This window comes from Mandrillus leucophaeus, unplaced genomic scaffold (assembly GCF_000951045.1).
Source record: "Mandrillus leucophaeus isolate KB7577 unplaced genomic scaffold, Mleu.le_1.0 Scaffold1366, whole genome shotgun sequence".
NCBI classification, from domain to species: Eukaryota; Metazoa; Chordata; class Mammalia; order Primates; family Cercopithecidae; genus Mandrillus; species Mandrillus leucophaeus.
The window spans coordinates 174,264-197,643 of NW_012101328.1; the positions used below are offsets into that span (position 1 = coordinate 174,264).

The 23,380-nt window shown below is 36.4% G+C and overlaps 1 protein-coding gene across 1 annotated transcript in view; it reads left to right on the forward strand.

Annotated features, from left to right (window-relative positions):
• KIAA0368 (KIAA0368 ortholog) overlaps window positions 1–23,380 on the forward strand; it is a 114,495-nt gene that overhangs the window by 42,489 nt on the left and 48,626 nt on the right. Inside the window, exons 9-23 of the mRNA XM_011973279.1 lie at window positions 2,231–2,350; window positions 4,615–4,700; window positions 4,949–5,027; window positions 7,180–7,229; window positions 8,233–8,299; window positions 8,390–8,512; window positions 10,321–10,424; window positions 12,402–12,525; window positions 14,026–14,106; window positions 15,718–15,943; window positions 16,398–16,489; window positions 18,251–18,385; window positions 19,261–19,423; window positions 20,178–20,350; window positions 21,711–21,812. Of these exons, the coding sequence (XP_011828669.1) occupies window positions 2,231–2,350; window positions 4,615–4,700; window positions 4,949–5,027; window positions 7,180–7,229; window positions 8,233–8,299; window positions 8,390–8,512; window positions 10,321–10,424; window positions 12,402–12,525; window positions 14,026–14,106; window positions 15,718–15,943; window positions 16,398–16,489; window positions 18,251–18,385; window positions 19,261–19,423; window positions 20,178–20,350; window positions 21,711–21,812 (1,725 nt within the window). The remainder of the gene's footprint in view (window positions 1–2,230; window positions 2,351–4,614; window positions 4,701–4,948; window positions 5,028–7,179; window positions 7,230–8,232; window positions 8,300–8,389; window positions 8,513–10,320; window positions 10,425–12,401; window positions 12,526–14,025; window positions 14,107–15,717; window positions 15,944–16,397; window positions 16,490–18,250; window positions 18,386–19,260; window positions 19,424–20,177; window positions 20,351–21,710; window positions 21,813–23,380) is intronic.

The window sequence follows — 23,380 nt, forward strand, 5'->3', positions numbered from 1 at the left end:
TCTTACATCAGCTTAAAAAGTAGTTTGTTGACATGAACTATGTATTTATGTATTTTCTTCTAGTTTCATTTAAGCTGAATCTGTACTATAACAAAATGATAGTTTTAAGTCATGCTAGTTTAGATGAATTAAAACCTGGTAACTTAGTTTACTGGATCTGGCATTGTAAATTCAGATTCCTAAATAACAATGACAAACTGTCTAGAGTAGGGATTGACAGATTTTTTCTGTAAAATTTGTAGGCTTTGCAGGCCTTATGGTCTCTCAGGTTGCAGCTGCTCAACTCTTGTAACATGAAAGCAGCCATAGGCAATACATAACCGAATGGGCATGGTTGTGTGCCAGTAAAATTTTGTGGATACTGATGTTTGAATTTCATGTAGTTTTCATGTATTACAAAATATTATTCCTTTGATATTTTTTAACCATTAAAACATGTAAAATTGATGCTTAACTCATAGACCGTATCAAAATAAATGGTGGGCCAGATTCGGACTATGGGCTGTAGTTTGCAGACTTCTGGTTTAGAATCTAGAACAAAAGATGGGTTCTCCTAAAGCCTCAAAGTAAGACCTTTGCCTTAATAAGATGAGTTCTTTTTAGTTCACTGTGTTTAAAAGTATTCCAAGTCCAAACCCAGACATACAAGGATTATTTGTTTGCATGCTTGCATTCTTGCCCTTTTTTGTTTGAAATGGGGTCTTGCTATGTTGCCTAGGCTGGACTTGAACTTCTGGGCTTAAGCTGTGCTCCTGCCTCAGTCTCTTGAGTAGCTGAATGAATGGGAATCAGGACCTCTGAATTCTAGCCCCAAATGGCTGTACACATGAATGTGTTGGGGAGGAAAGGTTTGGCTGATCACATAACCTTTCCTGGCCTCATGTTCTTCATGTAGAAAATGAAGGGGTTGGATTAGATTAGTGGTTCTCGGAGTGTGTTCCATGGACCATTTAAGGGTCACAAAAAACCTTTTAGGTGATCTGTGAAGGCCTTTTCTTCTTGTACCGTGTCAGTATTTGCACTCATGGTACAATAGCCATGGTGAGCGTACTTGCTCGGTTCCTACCACACATCAAAACCGTGTCACCAGATGACTAACAGTCATTCTTTTCTTCAGTGTTATGTACTCATTTAAAAAAGAGAGAGAGAATAAAACTCAGCTTTACTTAAGAACATTCTTGATGAAGCAGTAAAAATGACTTTACTTGAAGAGTAGACAGGCAAATTATAGCTACTGAGATGGGTGTTTGGCACATATTTTCTCTAAAAGGAAAAAAATGAGGTTGTTACTTCAAGAAAAACAACATGATTTATTAGCAATAATAAAAGTTAGCTTTCAAGCAAAAATTAGAATTTTGAGAAACTTGTGTTCACCACAGTGATTTGATAGCTTATCAGTACTTAGTGGATTTTTCTGATGTGATTAGAACACAGGTGATATGAGCACAGGCTTTGTAAAAAAATGTTATATGAAGAAACATTTGCTTAACTCAGTGAGCCAGTATTTTGCAAATGAGGAATGATGTTACAAAAGCATATAAGGGCAAGGGAGCCATTCAGAGTAAGATAATCAGTGGGATATAGTATAAGAGTATATAAGTTCATTGATATGATTTCAACTCCAAATTGCAACTAATCTTTTTTCTTTTCATTTTTAAAAAATAAGCAATTAACTGTTAAGAAATTATTATTTGTCAAGTTTTGGTGTAGTATCAAAAAAGAATATCCACAATTACCTAAGAAGGCTAAAATCATCTTCACTTTTCCAACCACACATATCTGTGCAAGTTAGGTTTTTGTTACTTACTTCAACCAAAAACAGTGTATTATAGCAGATTGAATACAGAAGAATATATAAAAATTCATTTCTCTTGTAGTAAGGTGAACATAGAAGTGATTTGTAGACAATGTAAAATAGTGCTTCTCCCTGAGTACAATTTTTTTTGCTTTGGAAAGTAGTTATTTTTTATAACAAATGTTAGTTTTGAAATAATGAGTTTATTAATAATTCTCAGTTAACAAATATGGTAATTTCTCAGTTTTAATTTCCAATTAATAAATATTGATAGGTTACACAGATATAAACAGAAGCTCTTTGGAGAGTTCAGTAATTTTTAAAGGGATCTTGAAGCAAAGTTTGAGAGACCACTGATTTAGATGAATTCTCATGACATTTTCAGTTCAAAATAATTTTGAATTTCTAAGTTAAAATCAAGCATATTTTCAACAGGGTGCAGTTCTGAAGCCAGAGTTGAAAAGGGACCCTGTGAGTACGAGAGTCAAGTTAAAGATTGTCCCCCATCTCCTCCGCTCTAGACAAGCTGCTGAAACGTTCCCAGCCAACATTCAGGTAATTTATTTTTTCCAGAGAATATTGGCCTGTCTGCAACTTTTATGTCTGTTTAATTAGAGAAAGAACTGTGTTAATGGATATTCAGTGGGTAGGTTGATGTATATAACAAGATTAATGAGATTCTTTTTTTTTCTGTCTTAAATTTGCTGCAGTATGATTTTTAAAAAATTATCAGAAAATATATATAGGTTGAGCGTCTCTAATTAGAAAATCTGAAATCCTAAATGCTCCAAAGTCCAAAACTTTTTGAGTACTGATGTGATGCTCCGAGTGCAAAATTCCATACCTGGTCTTGTGTGATGGATTGCATTAAAACAGTCAAAACTTTACTTCATGCACAAAATTATTTAAAATATTATATAAATTGCCTTCAGGCTATGTGCATGAGGTGTATAGAAAATGTCAGTGACTTTCATCTTTAAATTTGGGTCTCATCCCCAGGATATCTCATTATGTATGTACACATATTCCAAAATCTGAAAAAATCTGAAATCTCAAAACACTTCTGATCCTAAGCATTTCCAGTAAGGAACACTTAGTCTATACTATATATGGCTTCCATTTATCTTAAATGTATGGTAATAATCCCTTTCAAACAAGATTGTTTTTAATGTGTGGCTTTTCTCCAAAAATGGTATCATTAGCAACTTAGTCACTTAAGTGAAAAAGCTGAGTCATCCTTAACTGAAAGCTCACTTGAAGGCAGTGGCCAAATCCTCTTGATTTCATCTTCTTAATGTCTTCACTTCTCTACACCTATAACGGTGATATTAATTCAAACTATTACTTCCTCTTTTGGTTACTGCAGTATTCTTTTAACTTATTTTCCTGCCTCTAGTCTTGGCTCACATCCAGTCTGTTTTCTTTTTCTTTGCTTGGTTTTTTTTTTTTTGAGACAGGGTCTCACTGTGTTGCTGAGGCTGGAGTGCAGTGGCACAATCTTGTCTCACTCAGCCTCTGCCTCCCAGGCTCAAGTGATCCTTACACCTCAGCCTCCTGAGTAGCTAAAAAAAAAAAAAAAAAAAAGAAGTCTGTTTCAAATAATGTAGCACTTGATTATATTTTGTCCTATATCTTTTTGTCTTTTTTTCTTGGAGACTTACTGTGGAGACTTTTTGTGGTTTTTTTGGAGTCTTGCTGTGCCACCCAGACTGGAGTGCAGTGGCATGATCTCAGCTTACTGCAGCCTCTGCCTCCCAGGCTCAAGTGATTTTCCCCTCTCAGGGCCTCCCAAGTAGCTGGGACTACAGGCATGTGCCACCACACCTGGCTAATTTTTGAATTTTTTTTTTGTAGAGATGGAGTTTCACTATGTTGCCCAGGCTGGTCTAGAACTCCTGGGCTCAAGTAATCTTCCTGCCTTGGCCTCCCAAAGTGCTAGGATTTTTTTTTTTTTTTTTTTGAAGTGAGACAGGATCTTGCTATGTTGCCCAGACTGGCCTTGAACGCTTGGGCTCAAGTGATCCGCCCGTCCCAGCCTCCCTAGTAGCTGGGACTATAGGTGTGAGCCACCATGCCTGGCTCTGTATCATTTTAATGTATGTATCTCTTAACTCTTGAACAAGATTGAGTGCTTGTTCTTTTTTATATCTCTTAGTACCTAACACAGTGGCAATTAAAAAGCAGATAATACTAGTCTGTAACTCACATGTTATTGTTAAATAAGATCAGAATACTGCTGGCAGTTTTAGGAACAAGAGTAGAGGGTTTTTTTTTTTTTTAGTGTAAGTAAGCTTTGTCATAAAAAGGAACTTGAGGGATTTAGATATTTTTGATGTTGATGGTTAATATTGAACTTGCTGCATGCTGCACAGGACTCATCTACATGATGTTTTTGCCTTCTAGATGTGGTTTCCTAATACTTGAAGCACCTTTACCCCAATGGGACACTTGTAGAATATTTCCATGTGTATGTTTTCCCTGAAGCTTTTATTAGAATTTGTCCTGAATCATATAATTAAGAAACATAGGGAATAGCTGAGTGGTGACCCACTGCAGCGTGTACTTTTCGTTTCCTCACCGTGGTAGACCCATAAGCTTTGCAGACTTGTGAGATCAACCGCTGTGTTTGTTACTCCACAGACTATTTATAGGAGCTTCTGATTGACTTTCTAAGTCGGTCAGCTAACAATGTTTATCTGCATTAACGTTGAAGAACGAGATGTAGTATGAAAGGTCTGCTGTTGAATTCTGATTACTATTCAAAAATATTAAATTCTTATTTTTGTTAATTGATGTTCTCAACTCTTCCTTTCACATAGGTGGTGTATGATGGACTCTTTGGTACAAATACAAATTCAAAGTTAAGAACATTATCCCTGCAATTTGTGCATCATATTTGTATAACGTAAGTTTTAACTACTTTATAAAGTTTTCAAGCTTCTGGAATGATTGAATGCTTCAAGTATGCTTCAAGTATATCTTTTTATTCATCTTACCTAGAAAGAAATCATGTTTGCTCATCTTTAAATATTTTTGTATTTTAATAGGTTAACTTATTTCGGTTATGTCTCTCATTATTTTATGTAATCATCAGTAAAGATATGTAGTTATGTGATTCTTATCTTGCTTTGTGTATGTGTGTTTTATTTAAAGCTGTCCAGAAATAAAGATTAAGCCATTAGGTCCAATGCTTTTGAATGGCCTCACCAAGCTAATCAATGAATACAAAGAGGTAAGTGACTTGTCTTTTAAATTTTTATCAACATTTTATACCTTAAAATATTTTCTGTAATCTTTCTGGTCTGTCAGTGTAGTTGAAGTTTGTTAAAGTTTCATTGTTTCTTAACATTTTTACTTGAAGTACTACAAATTTCAGAAATTACTGCCCTTTTTTGCTTTTTTGGGGGAAAATAACTATTAAAAACTGATATGAGGTCTTACTGTATCTTTTCGTTTGTTTTGAGATGGAGTTTTGCTCTTGTTGCCCAGGCTGGAGTGCAATGGCGCGCGATCTTTGCTCACTGCAACCTCCAGCTCCTGGTTCAAGTGATTCTCCTGCCTCAGCCTCTTGAGTAGTTGGGATTACAGGCACCTGCCACCACCACACCCAGCTAATTTTTTGTATTTTTAGTAGAAATGGGGTTTTACCATGTTGGCCAGGCTGGTCTTGAATTCTTGACCTCAGGTGATCCGCCTGCCTCAGCCTCCCAAAGTGCTGGGATTACAGGCATGAGCCACTGCGCCGGTCTGCTGTATCTTTAAATAGCATTTTTTCAGCCAGCGCCTTTTGTGCTACTTCTAGCTATTATGCAAAAATGGAATTAAAGGAATTGAAATTTATGTTGATTTCCATATGGGGCTATTTGGATTTGGCTTGTGTTGGGAAACTGTTAATTCTCAGGGGCTAAGATACTTTTTTTCTTTTATATTTTTCTCTGGTAAATAATGGGGCTGAGATTTTGATGATTCAAAATTCTGTCAAAACATGCATTCAGTAAATTTTTGATTCCTTAAGCTAAATGGGATGAGGATTCCTTCGATTGTGGATTTTTGAATCCCATTTTTCCCTGCTGTATTTCTGTTACTATAATATCTCCAGTATTTAAAAGGAATTTGCTTATAAAGGTAATATTTCAAGAATTCATTAGTATTATTTTCCCCAGTATAAGCTAAACATGAATGCATGTTTGCAAATAGTATAGTGAGATCAAGATCTTACCATCTGAAATTAGAACTGAGTTTGAATCCTAGTTTTGTTCTTTGGTGAGTTACTTAAATTCTTTGCACGTTCTTATCAGAAAAATGAAAATAATAATACCACTTCATTAGATTACTGTGAAGATTAAAATAATCTACCTAAATTGTTCACCATAGTCAAGGCACGTTACTATTACTAGGTATTATTAGTGAAAGGGACTTTATTTACTGTGCAGCTGTGCTTTGGGGGTAAGTAGGCTTGGTTCTCATAGCTTCTTTCTCCTATTAAGTAATGCTTGCGTGGTTAAGATCTAGGGGACTTCTCAGATTATTTTATGGCATAGACAGTGAAATGCTTTAGAGTCATTGGTAGAAATAAAAATGTGCTGGGGCTTTTGGGGAGAAACTGTGTATTTAAATATAAGTTAGAGAGGCCAGACAAACCACAGGGTGTGAGTCCCCTTACCTGCAGGTGACATCTGCATGTCTTCCCAACAGATGAATCCATAAGAGTAGCCATTTAGATGTGGAAGGGCAAATCCTAGGATAAACACATAAACTAGTAGAAGTTTATTGTGTTCTGAGTAATCAGATTATTAGTTTTCGAAAAACCATGTAAAACTCTATCTGTATCTTGAGGAGAGAACCTCACTAATTCACCTGGTGACTATAACCCTCTTAATTTTTTATGGTAGAAAATATGATAGGAAACTGTTCATTACAGTGTAGATTTTTAGAAAATCACACTAGAGTTTACTGCAATTTTGGTGAGAGATGGAGGATCCTAGTCTGTTGGACCAGTGATGTATTTTCTAATGAGTTAATGTTTTTTAGTGTGTTGAAGATGAACTTTGGTGTTTGGAGGTTACATAGTGTTGAAATATCTCGAACTCAGCACCAGCTAAGAGAAACCTTTCATGTCTATGACCACCGCATTTTCTTTTTGGAATGATTGGGGATGCAAGGTTTTGTCTTGTTTTTCCTTTTAGTAGTGTGATGGATTCTGGGTTTGGACATTTTTGTTGTTGTTCAGGTGCTAACACCATGTAGTTAGACTGAGTGAGACCTAGGTTTAATAAGGAGTAAAATAATGCATGTAATTGCAGCGAAAAGGTTTTACTGTTTACTGTATTTTTTGTTTTGTCTGTTTTTTGTTCTTTCTTTTCTTTTCTTTTTTTAATTTCAAGGACCCTAAACTACTGTCAGTGGCATATTCAGCTGTTGGAAAACTCTCCAGGTGAGTAAACTCTTTTTTAGTGAGAGATACGGTGTTGGTAAACTGAGAAAAATTATGTGGCATTTAATAATGGTGGAGAATAAATTTGTTGTGACTGTGAAAGGCAATGTATTTAATGGCCATAGGTTGTTTAGAAATGTCTTCTGTGTAGAAGGAAAAAGATGTGAGATATTTTAATTTACATTTGAAGGTATGTTACTGTATTAAATGGTGGTCTTGAAATGAGAGTTTGAACTGAATTGTGTCATAATGGGTTACTTTTTTTGTACCCTAGAGACTTTCGATTGACCTTAAGTGTTTTTGTTGCTACTTGGCACTAATTTTTATAAACCCAGTGATCAAGGTTTTTCTAGTGATTCTCTTTTCTGAGAATGGTGTTTATGATTCTGAGTGGCCCTGACAGATTTTTTTTTCTTCTCAATGTGATTTCCTCATTCCAGTTCCTCCTGGCTTCATCTTCCTTCACTGTATTTCAAAGCAGGGAGATAGACATGAAGCATCCTCAGTGGCATCATGTGCTGCTTCCACCCCCAGTGCAGGTTTTGTGTTGGCCTGTGTAGACCAGGTCTTGCTCTTCTCTACAGCAAAAGGAGCTTTGGGGTTTGGAAGAAAGCCACCCCAGATCAGTGGATATCGTGCCGGGTTGTCAGCCAACCTTGTCCCTTGTCTGTTTACATGAAGTAACAAAGCCCCTTTCCGCGACAGTCATTAGTTCAGATCACAATTTGGTCTTATCTAATTTCTTCCTGTTAAAATCAGAAATGTTAACTGAATGCATGGAATATTATAGAGGGGATATTTGGAAGATGTGTGTATTCATCAAGGATTATTTAGATTAAAGAATTAAATAATTAGAAAAATTTTCGCCTCTTGGAGGAGGTAATATAATGATACTGACATTGTCTTCAGAGAGTTCAGGAAAATTTGTGTTTAGTTTCATTTTTTCCCTTTTTCATCTCTTGGAAATTTATGATAGTAACAATATTTTTACATTCTTTTGCAGTCGAATGCCGCATTTATTCACTAAGGATATAGCGCTTGTGCAGCAGCTTTTTGAAGCCCTATGTAAGGTAGGGAAACAGCTGTTAAGTTTATGCTTTCTGTTTGGATGTTCCCCTGGGAACCCAACAGGGAGGGAAACATTTTTATTATCTTTATAGGAAGAGCCTGAGACTCGACTTGCTATTCAAGAAGCTTTATCTATGATGGTTGGAGCATACAGTACTTTGGAAGGGGCACAGCGAACTCTCATGGAGGCACTTGTGGCTTCGTACTTAATAAAGGTAGGTCTGTGTGAACTACAAAGCCTGGGTAGTATATGGTTTACATTTTTAAGAACAAAATTTGAATTGCTACTTAACTGTTTCGGTAATTAAGAGGAATATTTGCTTTCACTTGGGCTGTGATTTAGGATCTATTTTTAATTCTTCATGATGAAAATTTGACTTTAGGGGAGAAGGAGTGGTAGTATTCATAGCGATGCTTATGTTTAGAGCTTTTCATGTGGGAAAACTCTTCTTAATGCCTTGCCCTCTGAGTTAGAATTGTTTTGTCTTTGTAACTGGTAGCTGAGCACTACTGTCTGCTGGGGTAGAGTTCGATAGGTAACATTTTCAGAGAAAAGCAGAAGGGATGAAAGACAAATTCCGTATGTCAAAGTGAGTTTTTAGGAAGTGAGCCAGTACTATCATACATGCTCTTCTTCCTCTGGTCCTCTTTATTTGGTTTTCATGGGAATTTGTAGGAGGATTTTGAATATCTATAGATATATACACACACATATATATGTAATATGTAAAATATTATATATTTGCTTTAGTTCTTTGTCCCACATTTTTAGGAGTAGAGAGGGAGATTGGAAGACAGAATGATACTAAAAAGTGTCAGTGAGATTAATATAAATTGTGTCCTAATGGAATTAGACTGACATGATTTGATATTTTGAGGGAATTTTAAATATTCAGAAAGGTGTCTGCTTCCTATTAAAATATGGCAGGGTTAAATGTGCTATTACATACACTCAGAAAGCTTACTATGATGGAGTCCTATTGTTAAGTGCTCTTAGTGTGCAGTGCATGTGGTTCATGGTCATACATTATGGACAAAGGTGTGTAGGCGTATTTGGAAGCTCATTAGAATAGAATAAACTTGCTCCAGGTGACTTTACAAGGAAAGGTGATGCTTGTATAAACACTTATAGATACTGGTTCTATGCATGCAAATCAAATCGTGTAACACTATTACCAAGACAAAGCTAATTTCTTTTCTTTTCACAGACAACATTTAAAGCAACCAAACTCTAGGTTAGTTATGTAATTTAGGCTAGTCTTTAATATCCTCACTCTTTAATGTACTTCAAGGAATGCTAAATAGCAAGAATACCAGAATGAGTGGGACAATATATATATTTTTAATGTCTGTCTTATTTCACTTATGTTTGTGGCTAGAGGAGTGACCTGGGGAAGTTACATAAGAGTAAAGCTTCAGGATCAGTAGATTCTAAAACTTTTCTGGTTGAACTTTGTAGTCATAGATTATTAATCTCAGTTAATTGAATATATTTCTGTAGTTGAACTGCTTTGGAGTCAGTTTTAACTTTAGAGCTAATCTGAGAACATTGAAAGTATTTTGCTTCAAATTGGTGGGGATTCCAAGTAGGCTCTGTTTGTAATTTCTGCAAAATACCTCAGTTTCACTCATGTGACTGACAATTTGAGAGTTGGAGTGGCAGAGGTGGTGGCCAGAAACTGTCACAGTGACCCTGGCCCCGAGGTTTGGGCTGAGGATGTGCAGAGATTCTCTACTTATGGTCTTTGGAGGTCTTCCGGCTTTACCTGGAGGATCGTCTAAAATTGTAAGAGTACTCTAAGTAATGCCAGTGTCCAAAAGACTTAAACAACATGATTAAAGATCTTGAACAAATGATTTATTTAATTTATTTAGATACACATTTATTAAAATGTCACCTTAGAATTTTGAATTGTTTACAATTAGGAAGACTCGATTGGGACTAATGACTGGTAATTGATTTTTTTTTTTCCTTTTTCTTTTTTGGATTGGGGTGGTCTGTGCATGTTTACACATCAAATAGCCTGAGGTTCAAGTTCGACAAGTGGCTGTGAAATTTGCCAGCACGGTGTTTCCCTCAGATCATATCCCTTCCAGATATTTGCTGCTACTGGCTGCAGGAGATCCGTAAGTTTCAAAAGATGTTAATTTGAATTTTGGTTTATTTTGAATTTATTTGAAAATTACTAAAAGTTGTGTTGTTTACAATGTTGATCTATGAAATTTAGAAGCGAAGCTATTTATTAAGGTATGGCTCTTGACCTGTACTCATATACCTATATATTTATATAATAATATAAATATTACATGTATTTGTCTTTATAATATATATTATGTAGATATATACGTGCAATATATGATATATAGCTAATACAGAAAATGCTTATGAAATGGTCAAGTGTAAATAAAGCAGATTATATGATTGCTTGTGTAATATAATTATATCTCTAAAATCAAGCCCTGTGTAAGGAAAAAAAAGGCTGATGTTGATGGTTTGACATATGTATTAATATTTTATTAAATATTGGAGTATCATTTTATATCTAATATACTTATATTTTTAAATGAGGTGTAAGTTGCATTTTATATTAATTATACTACTGTATCTTCTAGCATGTATAATACATTTTAAAAGAATGTTTAAATGGTTTTGAAATTGGGATATGCCTTTAAAAGTCATGTACGTACAATGAAATATATATGCACATATTAAAACAATTCTTTTCAAATCTGTTACATATCTTATGGTCATTGCTATCTTAAAATCCATGCAGCACTCTAATCTATTTCATAATATTAAACCAGTACTACGTTTAACATTTAGAATTTTTGCATCCTTTAAGTGAGGTTCTTGTATATGTTTTTTTTGTTGTTATTATCAGGGATAGCCTTATTTGGGGAGGTGAAAAGCCTCATTTATACTGAGGAATAGTTTAAATAAAATTACGTGTTCTATGAGGATATGAACACCCTTGCCCATAAACTATTATGCTTCATTTTTAAAAAATGGGTAATTCCTTGATAACTGTGTCAGTATTCTAGTTGGCCAACTGTGTGCCCCTTATGGCATTTGTTTTCTTTCCTATAAGTTGTATATATTTTGCTGTTATTTATTTGGTTGGTATTTTAATTGGATATCACAAGTTATTACCAGGCCCTGATTTTTGACTTCTGATCTTGGCTGCTGCTTCTCATAGAGCACATTTCAATTTGGTGAAAGTGACTTTGGATTGTTAATGTTGATTCTGGTGCTCTGTTGCTTCTTAATTTTTTTACATTAGTTTCCCAACCACAGGCCAGATGTACTGGGGCCTGGCAGCCAAGATGGCAGTTCATGTTAGAGCAAGGATTTAAATCTAGGGAGTTGGACTTCCAGATAGAGCTCTTAACTGCTGTATCTTATTTCCGTAAGTGCTGAAAATTATTTTTATTTAAGAAACCAGAATCAAAGCATAACTAATTCAACAGTTTTCCTTCTTGGGTTAAAACCATTCAGGTCAATTGAAAATCCTCTGACAACTTAAGGAATTATTTATTTATTCTTTTCGACCCTTTATCTGTTGTTTGGAAAATGAGACATGAACAAAGGCAATTGAGGAATTAAAAGGCCTTTATATGGTATCTGGATAAGACTGTTGCTGAGATCAATCTCTAGGTGGTCTGAAATTGGTTGGGGTTTATGTTTTTACACTTTAATGTCACTTATCAGTTATTAATTGTACAGAATTGTAAGAGTTTGGGTGGAGTGTGTAGACCACTGGATAGTCACTGATTTTTAAAATATATTTTATAGTTTACGATTTAACTCTATGAGGTAAAGCATACACATAGAAATTTACATAATTACTTACAGTATCCTATCTTGTTTTTTTCTAAGTCAAATTGAAAGATGGAAGCCGTGTGACTCCCCAGACCTCATGCAATTTCTAAAAAGAAGTGATTTCTTATAATGTGTTGACTCTGCTTACTTAGATAGCCAAGAATGTATTTAAGACATTTTCTGAGAACTCTAGCTAGCAAATAAAATTGCTGTTCTTACTCTTCAAATGATCATTTCCAATTGGTGACATTTATTTTTTATTCTTATTTGTCTTTTTCTGAAAGACGTGAAGAAGTTCATGGAGAAGCACAACGCGTGTTAAGGTGTCTTCCAGGTAGAAACAGAAAAGAAAGTACTTCTGAGCAGATGCCTTCCTTCCCAGAAATGGTATATTACATCCAAGAAAAGGTATGGCATGCAACTTAAGGTAATTAGTCTAAATCATAATGGATGATGAAATTGAAAACATTCATCTTTAAAGTGAAAAATGTAATCGCTAAATGTTGACTCATAAAATTTCTTTTTTTTTTTGAGGTGGAGCTTCGCTCTTGTTGCCCAGGCTAGAGTGCAAATGGCACGATCTCGGCTCACTGCAACCTCCACCTCCTGCGTTCAAGTGATTTTCCTGCCCCAGCTCCCGAATAGCTGGGATTATAGGCGCCCGCCACCAAACCCGGTTAATTTTTTGTATTTTTAGTAGAGACAGTGTTTCACCATGTTGGCCAGGCTGGTCTCGAACTCCTGACCTCAGGTGATCCACCCACCTTGGCCTCCCAAAGTGCTGGGTTTACAGGCGTGAGCCACCATGCCCAGCTGACTCATAAAGTTTCTAGCATTAATACTTACAATAAGGAGATACAAAGTGAGGGGAAAAAAATTATAATTCTCACCTGTAATTGATCTGTTTTGCCTAAACTTGAATTACTTATAATTCCTTTCATGCTTGGCAACATTTAGGCTGTGTTAAATACTTTTTCTCTTAATATGACATGCTTAAAAATACATCACCTTTTTTTTTTTTTTTTAAATTTTTTAATTTTTTTTGAGACAGGGTCTTGCTGTCACCCAGGCTGGAGTGCAGTGGTGTGGTCTCAGTTCACTGAAACCTCCACCTCCCAGACTCAAGTCATCCACCCTCCTCTGCCTTCTGATAGCTGGGACTATAGGCGTGCACCACTGTGCCTGGCTATTTTTTGTATTTTTTGTAGAGACAGGGTTTAGCTATATTGCCCACGCTGGTTCTCCTTTTTATTTTTAAGGGCACTCTTTAGGGTAGTATAAGGATGCTTTAGGGAGTAGTTCATGTTCTTCCCACCATGTTCATAAGAGAGCATCCCATGTGTTTTTGTAAGTGTTTTCTGCTGGTAGATCCAGGATATTGGCAGTAATGACCATCCACCCCTTCCAGGCCTTGACTCTGTCCCACTTTGCCAGAGGACACCTTCCTACCTTTTACCTCCACTGGTGATCCTAACTCTTTGCTAGGTAGGCACCTTAAGAGAGTTGCAGGTCAGTATGCAGCAGCCATGATTCTATTTTCCATATAGCAACACAGTCTATTTGTAGTCAGAGGATTCTCTGTGCTTGTAGTTTCCTCTTACTTTCATTATTAATGAAAATAACTGGCATGCAGTGACCTGAGATGACCATATTAGTAGATGTCTGGAATAGGTTTATTATTTTTAAACAAGCCAGTACAAACATGGAAAAAGGGCAACACACTTGTCATTTAGTGTGTGACGGACATGCATGATCAACACGGTTAATAGGAAAGTGGAAAATGTTTTAATCAGAAAAAGAAGCAAACTTTGGACATGTAGCTAGAAATACAGTTGTTTTTGAGTTGAGGAAGGGCAGGTATGCTCCATTTTTCAGTAATTGTGTCTGTTTTGGACTTTCTAAACTTAGGCTTCTCATCGAATGAAAACTCCAGTCAAGTACATGACCGGGACCACTGTCCTTCCATTTAACCCAGCAGCCTTTGGAGAGGTAGAATTTTCATATATTTCTATTTACTTTTTGTAAGTGTTCTAAAAAGATCACACCACACCCAAAGAGGTATCTGTCATCTTGTTGTGTTTTAGGTAAACCCATATTGTGTCATTGTTCTTCATCTGGTTGTTTATTTAAAAAAACAGTATTGGGAAATTGGTATTATTTTAATTCATAGTGAAGTACGTAAATATATTTATCTCAGTGAGATTCTTTTTGTGAAAAAACTGGATGTTCTGTAGTGATTAATGTTGTGATTTTGCAGCAAGTTAGATTTGGGTTTTAAAGCCAACATGTTGTTGAGGTTGTTAGGGTTATTTAGTTTTGAAGGTTGGAGAGGATTAATTGATCACACTTATTAAGGGAAATTCTGTTTTTTAGATCATTGACTTGCACTAGGTAAATTATAAGAAGTAATCTTGTTCAGAGTAAGAATATTCACAGTGAATTTACTGCCTATCCTAACGATCAGTGAAAAAGCTTCCAGAGGATGGACTCCTTGGTAGCCTGTTTATATAAGGGTTGTTTTTGTTTGTTTGTTTATTTTTGAGAAGGAGTCTCACTCTGTTGCCCAGGCTGGAGTACAGTGAATGGCGTGATCTCGGCTCATTGCACCCTCGCCTCCTGTGCTCAAGTGAACGTCCTGACTCAGTCTCCTGAGTAGCCGAGACTACAGGCGTGCACCACCACTCCTGGCTAATTTTGTTATCTTTTTGGTAGAGATAGGTTTCACCATGTTTCCCAGGCTGGTCTTGAACTCCTGGGCTAAAGCAGTCCTCCTGCCTCAGCCTCCCAAAGTGTTGGGATTACAGGCCTGAGCCAGTGTCTGGTCTATATTAGAGGTTTTTATGGTGGTATATCTATTTTTCTGTAGATGAATTGAACCCATTTTCTCAAATTCTTGTGTCAGTGGAGTAAATACAACTGGAATTCTGCAGGAATAATAGGCCATTTGCTTCAGATGTCTGTCCTCTCTGTCTCTCTCTCTCTCTCTCTCTCTCACACACACACACACACACACACACACACACATACGGCTTTTAAAAAATAATGATTTTTATTATAATTTTTAACTTTTATTTTAGGTTTGAGGTTACATGTAAAGGTTTGATATGTAGGTAAATATGTGTCATGGGGGTTTGTTATATATACTATTTCATTACCCAGATATTAAGCCCAATACTCCATAGTTATCTTTTCTGCTCCTCTCCCTCCTCCCACCCTCTCTCTTCAAGTAGACCCCAGTGTCTGTTGTTTGCTTCTTTGCATTCAGAAGTTCTTATCATCTGACTCCCACTTACAAGTGAGAACATGTGGTATTTGATTTTCTGTTCCTGCTTAGTTTGCTAAGGATAATAGCCTCCAGCTCCAATTTCTGACAAAAGTTCAGTTTGTATTTTAACAATCTTAAAAAATTCTTTGGATTTGCAAACCTTGTTATACAAATTTTGCTCCATTATGGCATATTTTCTGCCTTCCATGAGGATTGGAATAGCTTTATAAAGAAGGGTAGGTGAATCAAAACTAGAAATTGTTACTTTGAAGAGTACCTTCCCACATTGACTTTTCGAGAAGCTTATACAGTCTTCCTCTCCGTTCTGTTTGTAGATCGTTCTATACTTGCGCATGTGCCTCGCGCACAGTGCGGGGGTGGTGCCCACCTCTCAGAGTTTGGCTGATATGCAGGATCATGCTCCAGCCATTGGACGCTACATACGGACTTTAATGTCAGGCGGGCAGACGGCACCCTCATCATCTTCTAACAAGAGTGGGGAAACTAACCCTGTCCAGATCTACATTGGCCTGCTTCAGCAACTGTTAGCAGGTGTTGGAGGTAAGAACTTGCGACGCGAAGGGAAGATGTTGAAGCAGTTAAACAAAAATCTAATTTTAAACTTAGCTAACAAATTATAGCAAAATTATTCTTTCTCTTCACTTCTGTAACCGAACATTAGCCTTTGTTTTTTTTTAAACTTATCTGATTCATTCTGGATACACTACTTCTTTTTTCAGAAAGAAATACTAACAATAGATAATACATTTTTACTTCGGAAGTGGATGTGAAGAACAGGATATCCTTTTTATAGATAGCTCATCTGTAAATTTGCTGTAGTGAATCACATACTATATTTAGGTTGTGTAGGTTTTTTGTTTTTTTTGTTTTTTTTTTAATAGAATTGAAAGAATGTGTGCTAAAGCAGTGGCCTTATACTTAAAAGGAATTTAGTGATCCCTGTATGTTCATTACTTTTCTTGAAATTTTAAAGTGGTTCTAAATTCTTACTTAGGTTTGCCGGTTATGTACTGTCTATTGGAAGCTGTGTCAGTGTATCCAGAAAAGCTGGCTACCAAATTTGTAGACAAAACAGAATGGATAAAGGTATGTTCTGCATGTACCTTTTTTTATTTTTTAAAAAAATTTTATTTCAGACTTTAACCTCATAATTTCTTTTTCCTGCCAGCATCCCTATGACCTTTTCTGCCTTAAGGTCATTTTGAAAACTCTCTCATCATCAGACACTTACTGGGAAGCATGTAGGTCACTGTGTCTCATTGACACATCTGGAGGAGAGTGGGAGATGAATTGAGAAGCATAGGAGTATAAAGAAAAATTCTTTCTCTGTTTCGAAAGTTTTTTTTTTTTTTTTTTTTTTTAGAAAAAATAAGCAATGGGTTTGTGTAGTTTAAATAAAAACTATGTAAAATGTCTCTTTTCCATAACCATCTCCAACCTACCCTAATTTTTGCCCTTTCCTCTCCCCTCTGACAAACATATGTAAGTCACCATTTATGTATAGCATGTTTTCTAGAGTTTACTTATGTACATACACATAAAAACATGCATTTAAAATTTTTGTCCCATCTTTTTATAAAAAGCAGCATACTATTCATACTGTTTTATACATTCTTTCACTTAATAGTAGAGAGATATTGCACTACAACTATGGAGAGAGCATCTTCTTTAACAGCCTCAGTTTTTATTGTATGAGTGTACTATCATGTATTCTAGATCTTTATAGATGGTCATGTAGAGTACTTCCATTCTGCTATAATGAGTAATCTATCATCTTGCATATTGAGGAAGTATGTGTTTTAGATGGATTCCCCAGAAGTGCAATAGCTGGATCAGAGGACATGTACTTTTGTAATTTTCATAGATAATGCCACACCCTCCATGTGTGTGGTACCAGTGTACACTTCTGCCAGTCATGTATGAGGGTGTTCCTGTCCCATGGCCACACCAAAAGGGATGCCAGGTTTAGCAAGTAAAAATACATGATACTCAGTTAAATTTGAATTTCAAATAAATAATGAATAATTTTTTTTTTAGTGTAAGTATTGGCCCATACAGTTTTCTGTATCTCCTTGTGCTACATATTGTGGTTCTTTTTTTGGAAAATACAGCTTGAATGATGATAAAAATGTACAAATTACATCTTTAAGGGTGAAAACATGAAAGAAATTTACCAAGAGGTGTGAGTTTTGCACATTTCTGGATAATCTGGTCTTATGAAATTGCTTCTATTTTAAAAAGTTTTTTTTTATTTCTTATGAATATTTACTGATTTTAAAATTATTTTAAAGTTTTTGAGCTTTGATGTTTTAGATGAGAGGTTGTCATACTGTTGTCAAAAGTCCAAATAGGGCCTGCCTTCTGTTTTTGTATGGTTTGCAAGCTAAGAATGGTTTTTACATTTTTAAATGTGGGAAAAAAAAATCAAGAAACGAATAAGTTTCATAACACAAACCTGGTCGTGTCCACGTTTTACTGGAACCTAGCCACGCTCATTCGTTGCGTATTGTCTGTTGCTGCTTTTGTACTGCAGTGGCAGAATGGAGTAGTTGCAGCAGAGACCAAATGGCCCATAAAGCCTTTCAGTTTTTTTACAGAAGTTTGCTGACCCTTGTTTTAGATCATCTGTGAATAAATTTCACCTGTTTTGTGCTTGTGTATCTTTGATGAAAATGGACCTAAGATTTTGTTATATAATTCATTCAGCTTTCATTTTGTTTTCAAATAATAGCTTTTTTTCCTCAATATCCATCAACAGATGGATTGAACATTCTTTTAATTTTAAAAGACGTTGTCATCAGGCTCGTGGTTCTGTGTCATGTATGTATTTTTTTTTATACTACTCAGAGTCTGATGAATAGCAGTAAAGAAGAAATGCGCGAACTGGCAGCATTGTTTTATTCTGTGGTGGTATCAACAGTGTCGGGGAATGAGTTGAAATCAATGATAGAACAGCTTATAAAGACTACAAAAGACAATCACGTATGTTATTTTGTTTTCATTCCTTTTTGTGGGAGATAGGGTTTCATAAAAGGATCTAATTTATTTTTGGTTTTTGTCTTCTCATTTGTAAAATGAACTTATAAATTCCTTGCTTTTATTACTGTAAAGAGTAAATGAGATAGGTAATACATTGGTTCAGTCAGCTCACTTAACAAGTATGGTGCTGTGTCTGATAAGCACTATTTTAGGTGCCAGGAGTACAGTGATTCATAAATACATGAGAATCCCTGGTACAACAGGATGCTCAGAGCCTGCAGCGATACCACCGTGAGCACACCTAATCTCATCTGATCTTGGAAACTAAAACTAAACAGGGTCGGGCCTGATTAGTACTGAGAGCGAGAAATGTTAGCTCCATTTTTCTTCCTCATCTACTGCTGCCAGTGAAAAAACAAGTTTTACTTCAAATAGTCTGTTGGTTACCTTGTGTTTGGAGGTTTTGGCAATTAGAAATAGGATCTGTTCATTGTCTTTTGTTGGCAATAGAAAGACATTATGTGTGAAAGTTATGATACTCTAGTTATGTAAGTGCTGTAAGCTAGAAAGTGGCGTGGGAGCATGTAGGAGCATGTAGGAAAGTCATCTCACCTGGAATTGGAGTGGGCATGGAATTAGAGAATGTAAATCTTAAAGTGAATCAAGATTCAGCTTCTCAAAATTCCGTTAGAAACTCAAGGTTTCTCTTATTCCCTAAGCTCAATGCATTAGCATCCAGTGAAACCTCAAGTGTTTACTTTATTCTTTAGCCTTATGTTTTGTTGGAGAGATGATCCTAATAGACACACAGTTACTGCCATGTAGTTTTGCATACATGAGAGAGAGCCAGAGATATGCTATTGTTTTGCTAAATTCAGAGCCCGGAGATACAGCATGGATCCTTGCTTGCGCTGGGATTCACGGTGGGAAGGTATTTGGCTAAAAAGAAAATGAGAATGGCAGAGCAACAAGACCTGGAGAGAAATGCTGACACCCTCCCTGATCAAGAGGAACTCATTCAGAGTGCTACAGAAACAATAGGTAATTAATGTCTTTATGCCGACTTGGGTGTTGCAGCTTTTGAATTATGTTAAATTTTAATACGGAGTTTCAGTTTCTTTTTATGGCATTGTACTTTAAAGACACAAGTTTTTTCACAAAAAAACTTACTTGATAAATTCTGTATTTTTAATAACAACAAAGGCTGGGTGTGGTAACTCATGCCTATCATCTCAGTACTTTGGGAGGATCACTTGAGTCCAGGAGTTTGAGACCAGTCTAGTCAGCATAGTGAGACCTAGCCTCTATAAAAAAATAAACAAACTTAGCTTGGTATAGTGGCGTGTACCTGTAGCCTCAACTTCTGAGGAGGCTAAGGTGGGAGAATCACTGGAGCCTGGGAGGTCGACGCTGCAGTGAGCCGTGATCATGCCACTGCACTCCCGCCTGGGTGACAGAGCTAGACCTTGTCTCAAAAAAACAAAACAAAACAAAAAACAAAGCAATGAAAGCACTCCATTTTTTCTTTTCTCTACGTTTTTTTCCTACATGTTTTTATAAACAGGGATGATCCTATTATGGTAAAAAAAATGTATACATTAAAAAAAATACTACTCTATCCCCTGTTGCCATGTTGTCTTTCCACTGAATAAATGTTAACAAATTGTCAACTCAAAGATATTGTACACTTTGATTTTATTTTGCCATCTTAAAAAAATCTTGAGTACATCACTGGTTGCTTTGGGTCGTAAGAATAATGGTATATAATTCTCTTTTTGGCTAAATGTGCTTACAGGCTCATTTTTGGACAGTACATCACCCCTCCTGGCAATTGCTGCCTGCACAGCCCTGGGTGAAATAGGCAGAAATGGTCCACTTCCAATCCCCAGTGAGGGATCTGGCTTTACCAAATTGCATCTTGTAGAAAGCTTACTAAGTAGAATACCTTCCAGTAAAGAAACAAATAAGGTAAGTCTTTTTCTTATTTCTTCCCTTTCTGGAATTCTGTCTTTCTGTGAATAAATGAGCAAAAACAAATTATAATGAGAATAGATGGCATTACAGCTGGAGGAAGGATTTAATGTAAAAATGGGTGATAAAGAAGCAAATCTAAGTGTTTACTTTTGAACTAGAGGTGATCTGTGTACAATCTTAGTGTGTCCATCTTTTGACCCAGTCATTCCAATTTAGATCTTTATAACTGTTAAGATTTGAGTGAAGTATTAAATTCATCAGGAAATATCTTTTGTCATGCAAAAGGTATACAATAAAATGTTAAGTAGTTTTATGATTTTTTAAAAATTTTACGCCAAATATAAATCCTAACCGCCTAAAGCCAGTTTTGTGATCAGAACACCTCAATTTTGAGGTATAAGATGATTTAATGAGCAGAAATACCAGTTTACTACTACAAGTTTAATTGATACAATCTTTTTTTTTGAGATGGAGTTTTGCTCTTGTCGCTCAAGCTGAAGTGCAGTGGTGCGATTGTGGCTCACTGCAACCTCTGTCTCCCAGGTTCAGGCGGGTGATTCTCCTGCCTCAGCCTCCTGAGTAGCTGAGATTATAGGCGCATGCCACCATGTCCAGCTAATTTTTGTATTTCTAGTAGAGATGAGGTTTTACCATGTTGGCCAGGCTGGTCTCAAACTCCTGACCTCAGGCACTCCCACCTGCCTCAGCCTCCCAAAGTGCTGGGATTACAGGCTTGAGCCACCAAGCCTGGCCTAATTGATATAATCTTAATCTTGGTCTAGCTACTGTTTAAAACTTTCTGAGAAGATACACAGTATAGTTTTTATTAGCTATTAACTAATCATTGCCAAATATTGTTAAGCACTTCTAATGTGCCAGAGAGTATGTTAAGTGCTTTGCATGCATTAATTGAATTTTCTAAAAGGTCTAGTGAATAGGCACACTTGTCATCTCTATATGAGCTAACATGAGGAAACAGCGTCACAGAGAGGGGAGGTAACTTGCTTAAGGTCACACACCAGTATAGGCCGAAATGGTTGAGATGTGATTTGGTCCTAGGTCCACTGGGCCCAGAACCCACATTTTAAATCAGTATAGTTTGAAAGGTAATAAGCGTAAAGGCTTTCTTCTTTCTTCTTTTGCAGCTGTGGATCCTTACTGGACTCAAATTTGTGTGTTTCTACCTTCAGTGACTTACAGACATACGACTGTAAAATTTGATGCTTTTGCAAAAACTTATGCATTGAGGTGTTAGATAGACTGCCCTTCCCTATCATCTCATTTTGGAAATACTGTGCTGGGGTAAAGCTAGTATATACTCTGTTTAAAAGAAAAAAATTTGATGTTCTTCCAGATGAAAGAACGAGCAATCCAAACACTGGGATATTTTCCAGTTGGGGATGGAGATTTTCCTCACCAGAAACTCCTCTTGCAAGGTCTGATGGATTCTGTGGAGGTATTTATATTGCTACCTGATTGTTAGTTATTCAAAGAAAAGGCATTGGTTTTTGTTTTTTTTTAGGTGCAGTTTTGCATGCTGTGAGATTTCTAATTAAGCATTTACTTGTTTATTCACCAGATACTTGAATACTAGTTTTGTGCTCATCACTGTGCTAGGTATAGCATTGACTAAATCACCTATGAAGGAAAGACCTTAAAATTTTTGAGCACAGCACGGTGCAGTGTAGGTAGAAGGGGAAATATACCCACATACCCCGTCAGCCAGGTGTGTGGAGTGAGCCTTTAAAAAACAGTTGTTCTTGAGTGTTTCAGTTGGTATTTCAGTTGTTTTCAAGTCTGATGATTTAGCTTCTGTCCTCTAGATGCCTAGTGTGTAGTGGAGAAGACCTATGAGTAGGCAAATGCCAGGATAGTGTACTGTCTCAGCATGGCCTGATCTGGCCCTGCTTTCCCTAGCCTTGATCCTTGACATTCACTCACTTTCTGTATACCAGCCTCTTTGGCCGCCTTGTACTGAGCTTTTGAAAGCTTCCTACTTCCTTCTTAGATTGTTGCCTTGCTAAAGAATCTACCCTAGTAGATTTAAATCCCTGAGTGTGGTGGATTTCTTCTAGGTTTTTTTTTTTTTTTTTTTTTTTTTTGAGATGGAGTTTCACTCTGTCTCCCAGGCTGGAGTAAAGTGGTGCAATATTGGCTCACTGCAACCTCCACCTCCTGGGTTCAAGCAATTCTTCTGTATCAGTCTCCCAAGTAGCTGGAATTACAGGTGCACGCCACCACACCTGGCTAATATTTGTATTTTTAATAGAGACGGGGTTTCACTATATTGACCAGGCTGGTCTTGAACTTCTGACCTCAGGTGATCTGCCCACCTCGGCCTCCTAAAGTGCTGGGATTACAGATGTGAACCACTGCACCCGGCCTGTTTTGTTTTTTTTTTAATGAAGGCTTCTCTGGATTCTTAACTTACTTTTAATGTCATTATTTTAAGAGTTTAGAAATACATGAAAAGCTAGAAGTATGGAAATAAGGTACAGAGATTAAATGATGAGAATAATGAAAACCATGAAACAGAAGCAGAATATCTTCACAGTCAAATAGCACATAGTGCTGAAGGTTTTTTTTTTTTTTTTTTTTTTTTAATTGTTTTATTTATTTATTTTATTTTTACAACAGGATCTCATTCTGTCACCAAGGCTGGAGTACACTACATCTCCCAGACTCAAACCATCCTCCCACCTCACCTTCTAAGCAGCTGGGACCACAGGCATGTGCCACCATGCCTGGCTAATATTTCAATTTTTTGTAGAGACAGGGTATCCCTATGTTGCCTAGGGTGGTCTTGAACTCCTGGGCTCAAGTGATCCTCCCACCTAGATCTCCCGAAATGCTGGGATTACAGGCATAAGCCACTGTGCCTCTCCCATTTTTAATTTTTTAAATTGATACATAATAGTCGTACGTATTTATGGGATACATATGATATTTTGATACAAGCATACAACGTATAATGATCAAATTAGGGTAATTGGGATATCCATCACTTTAAGCATTTTTCATTTC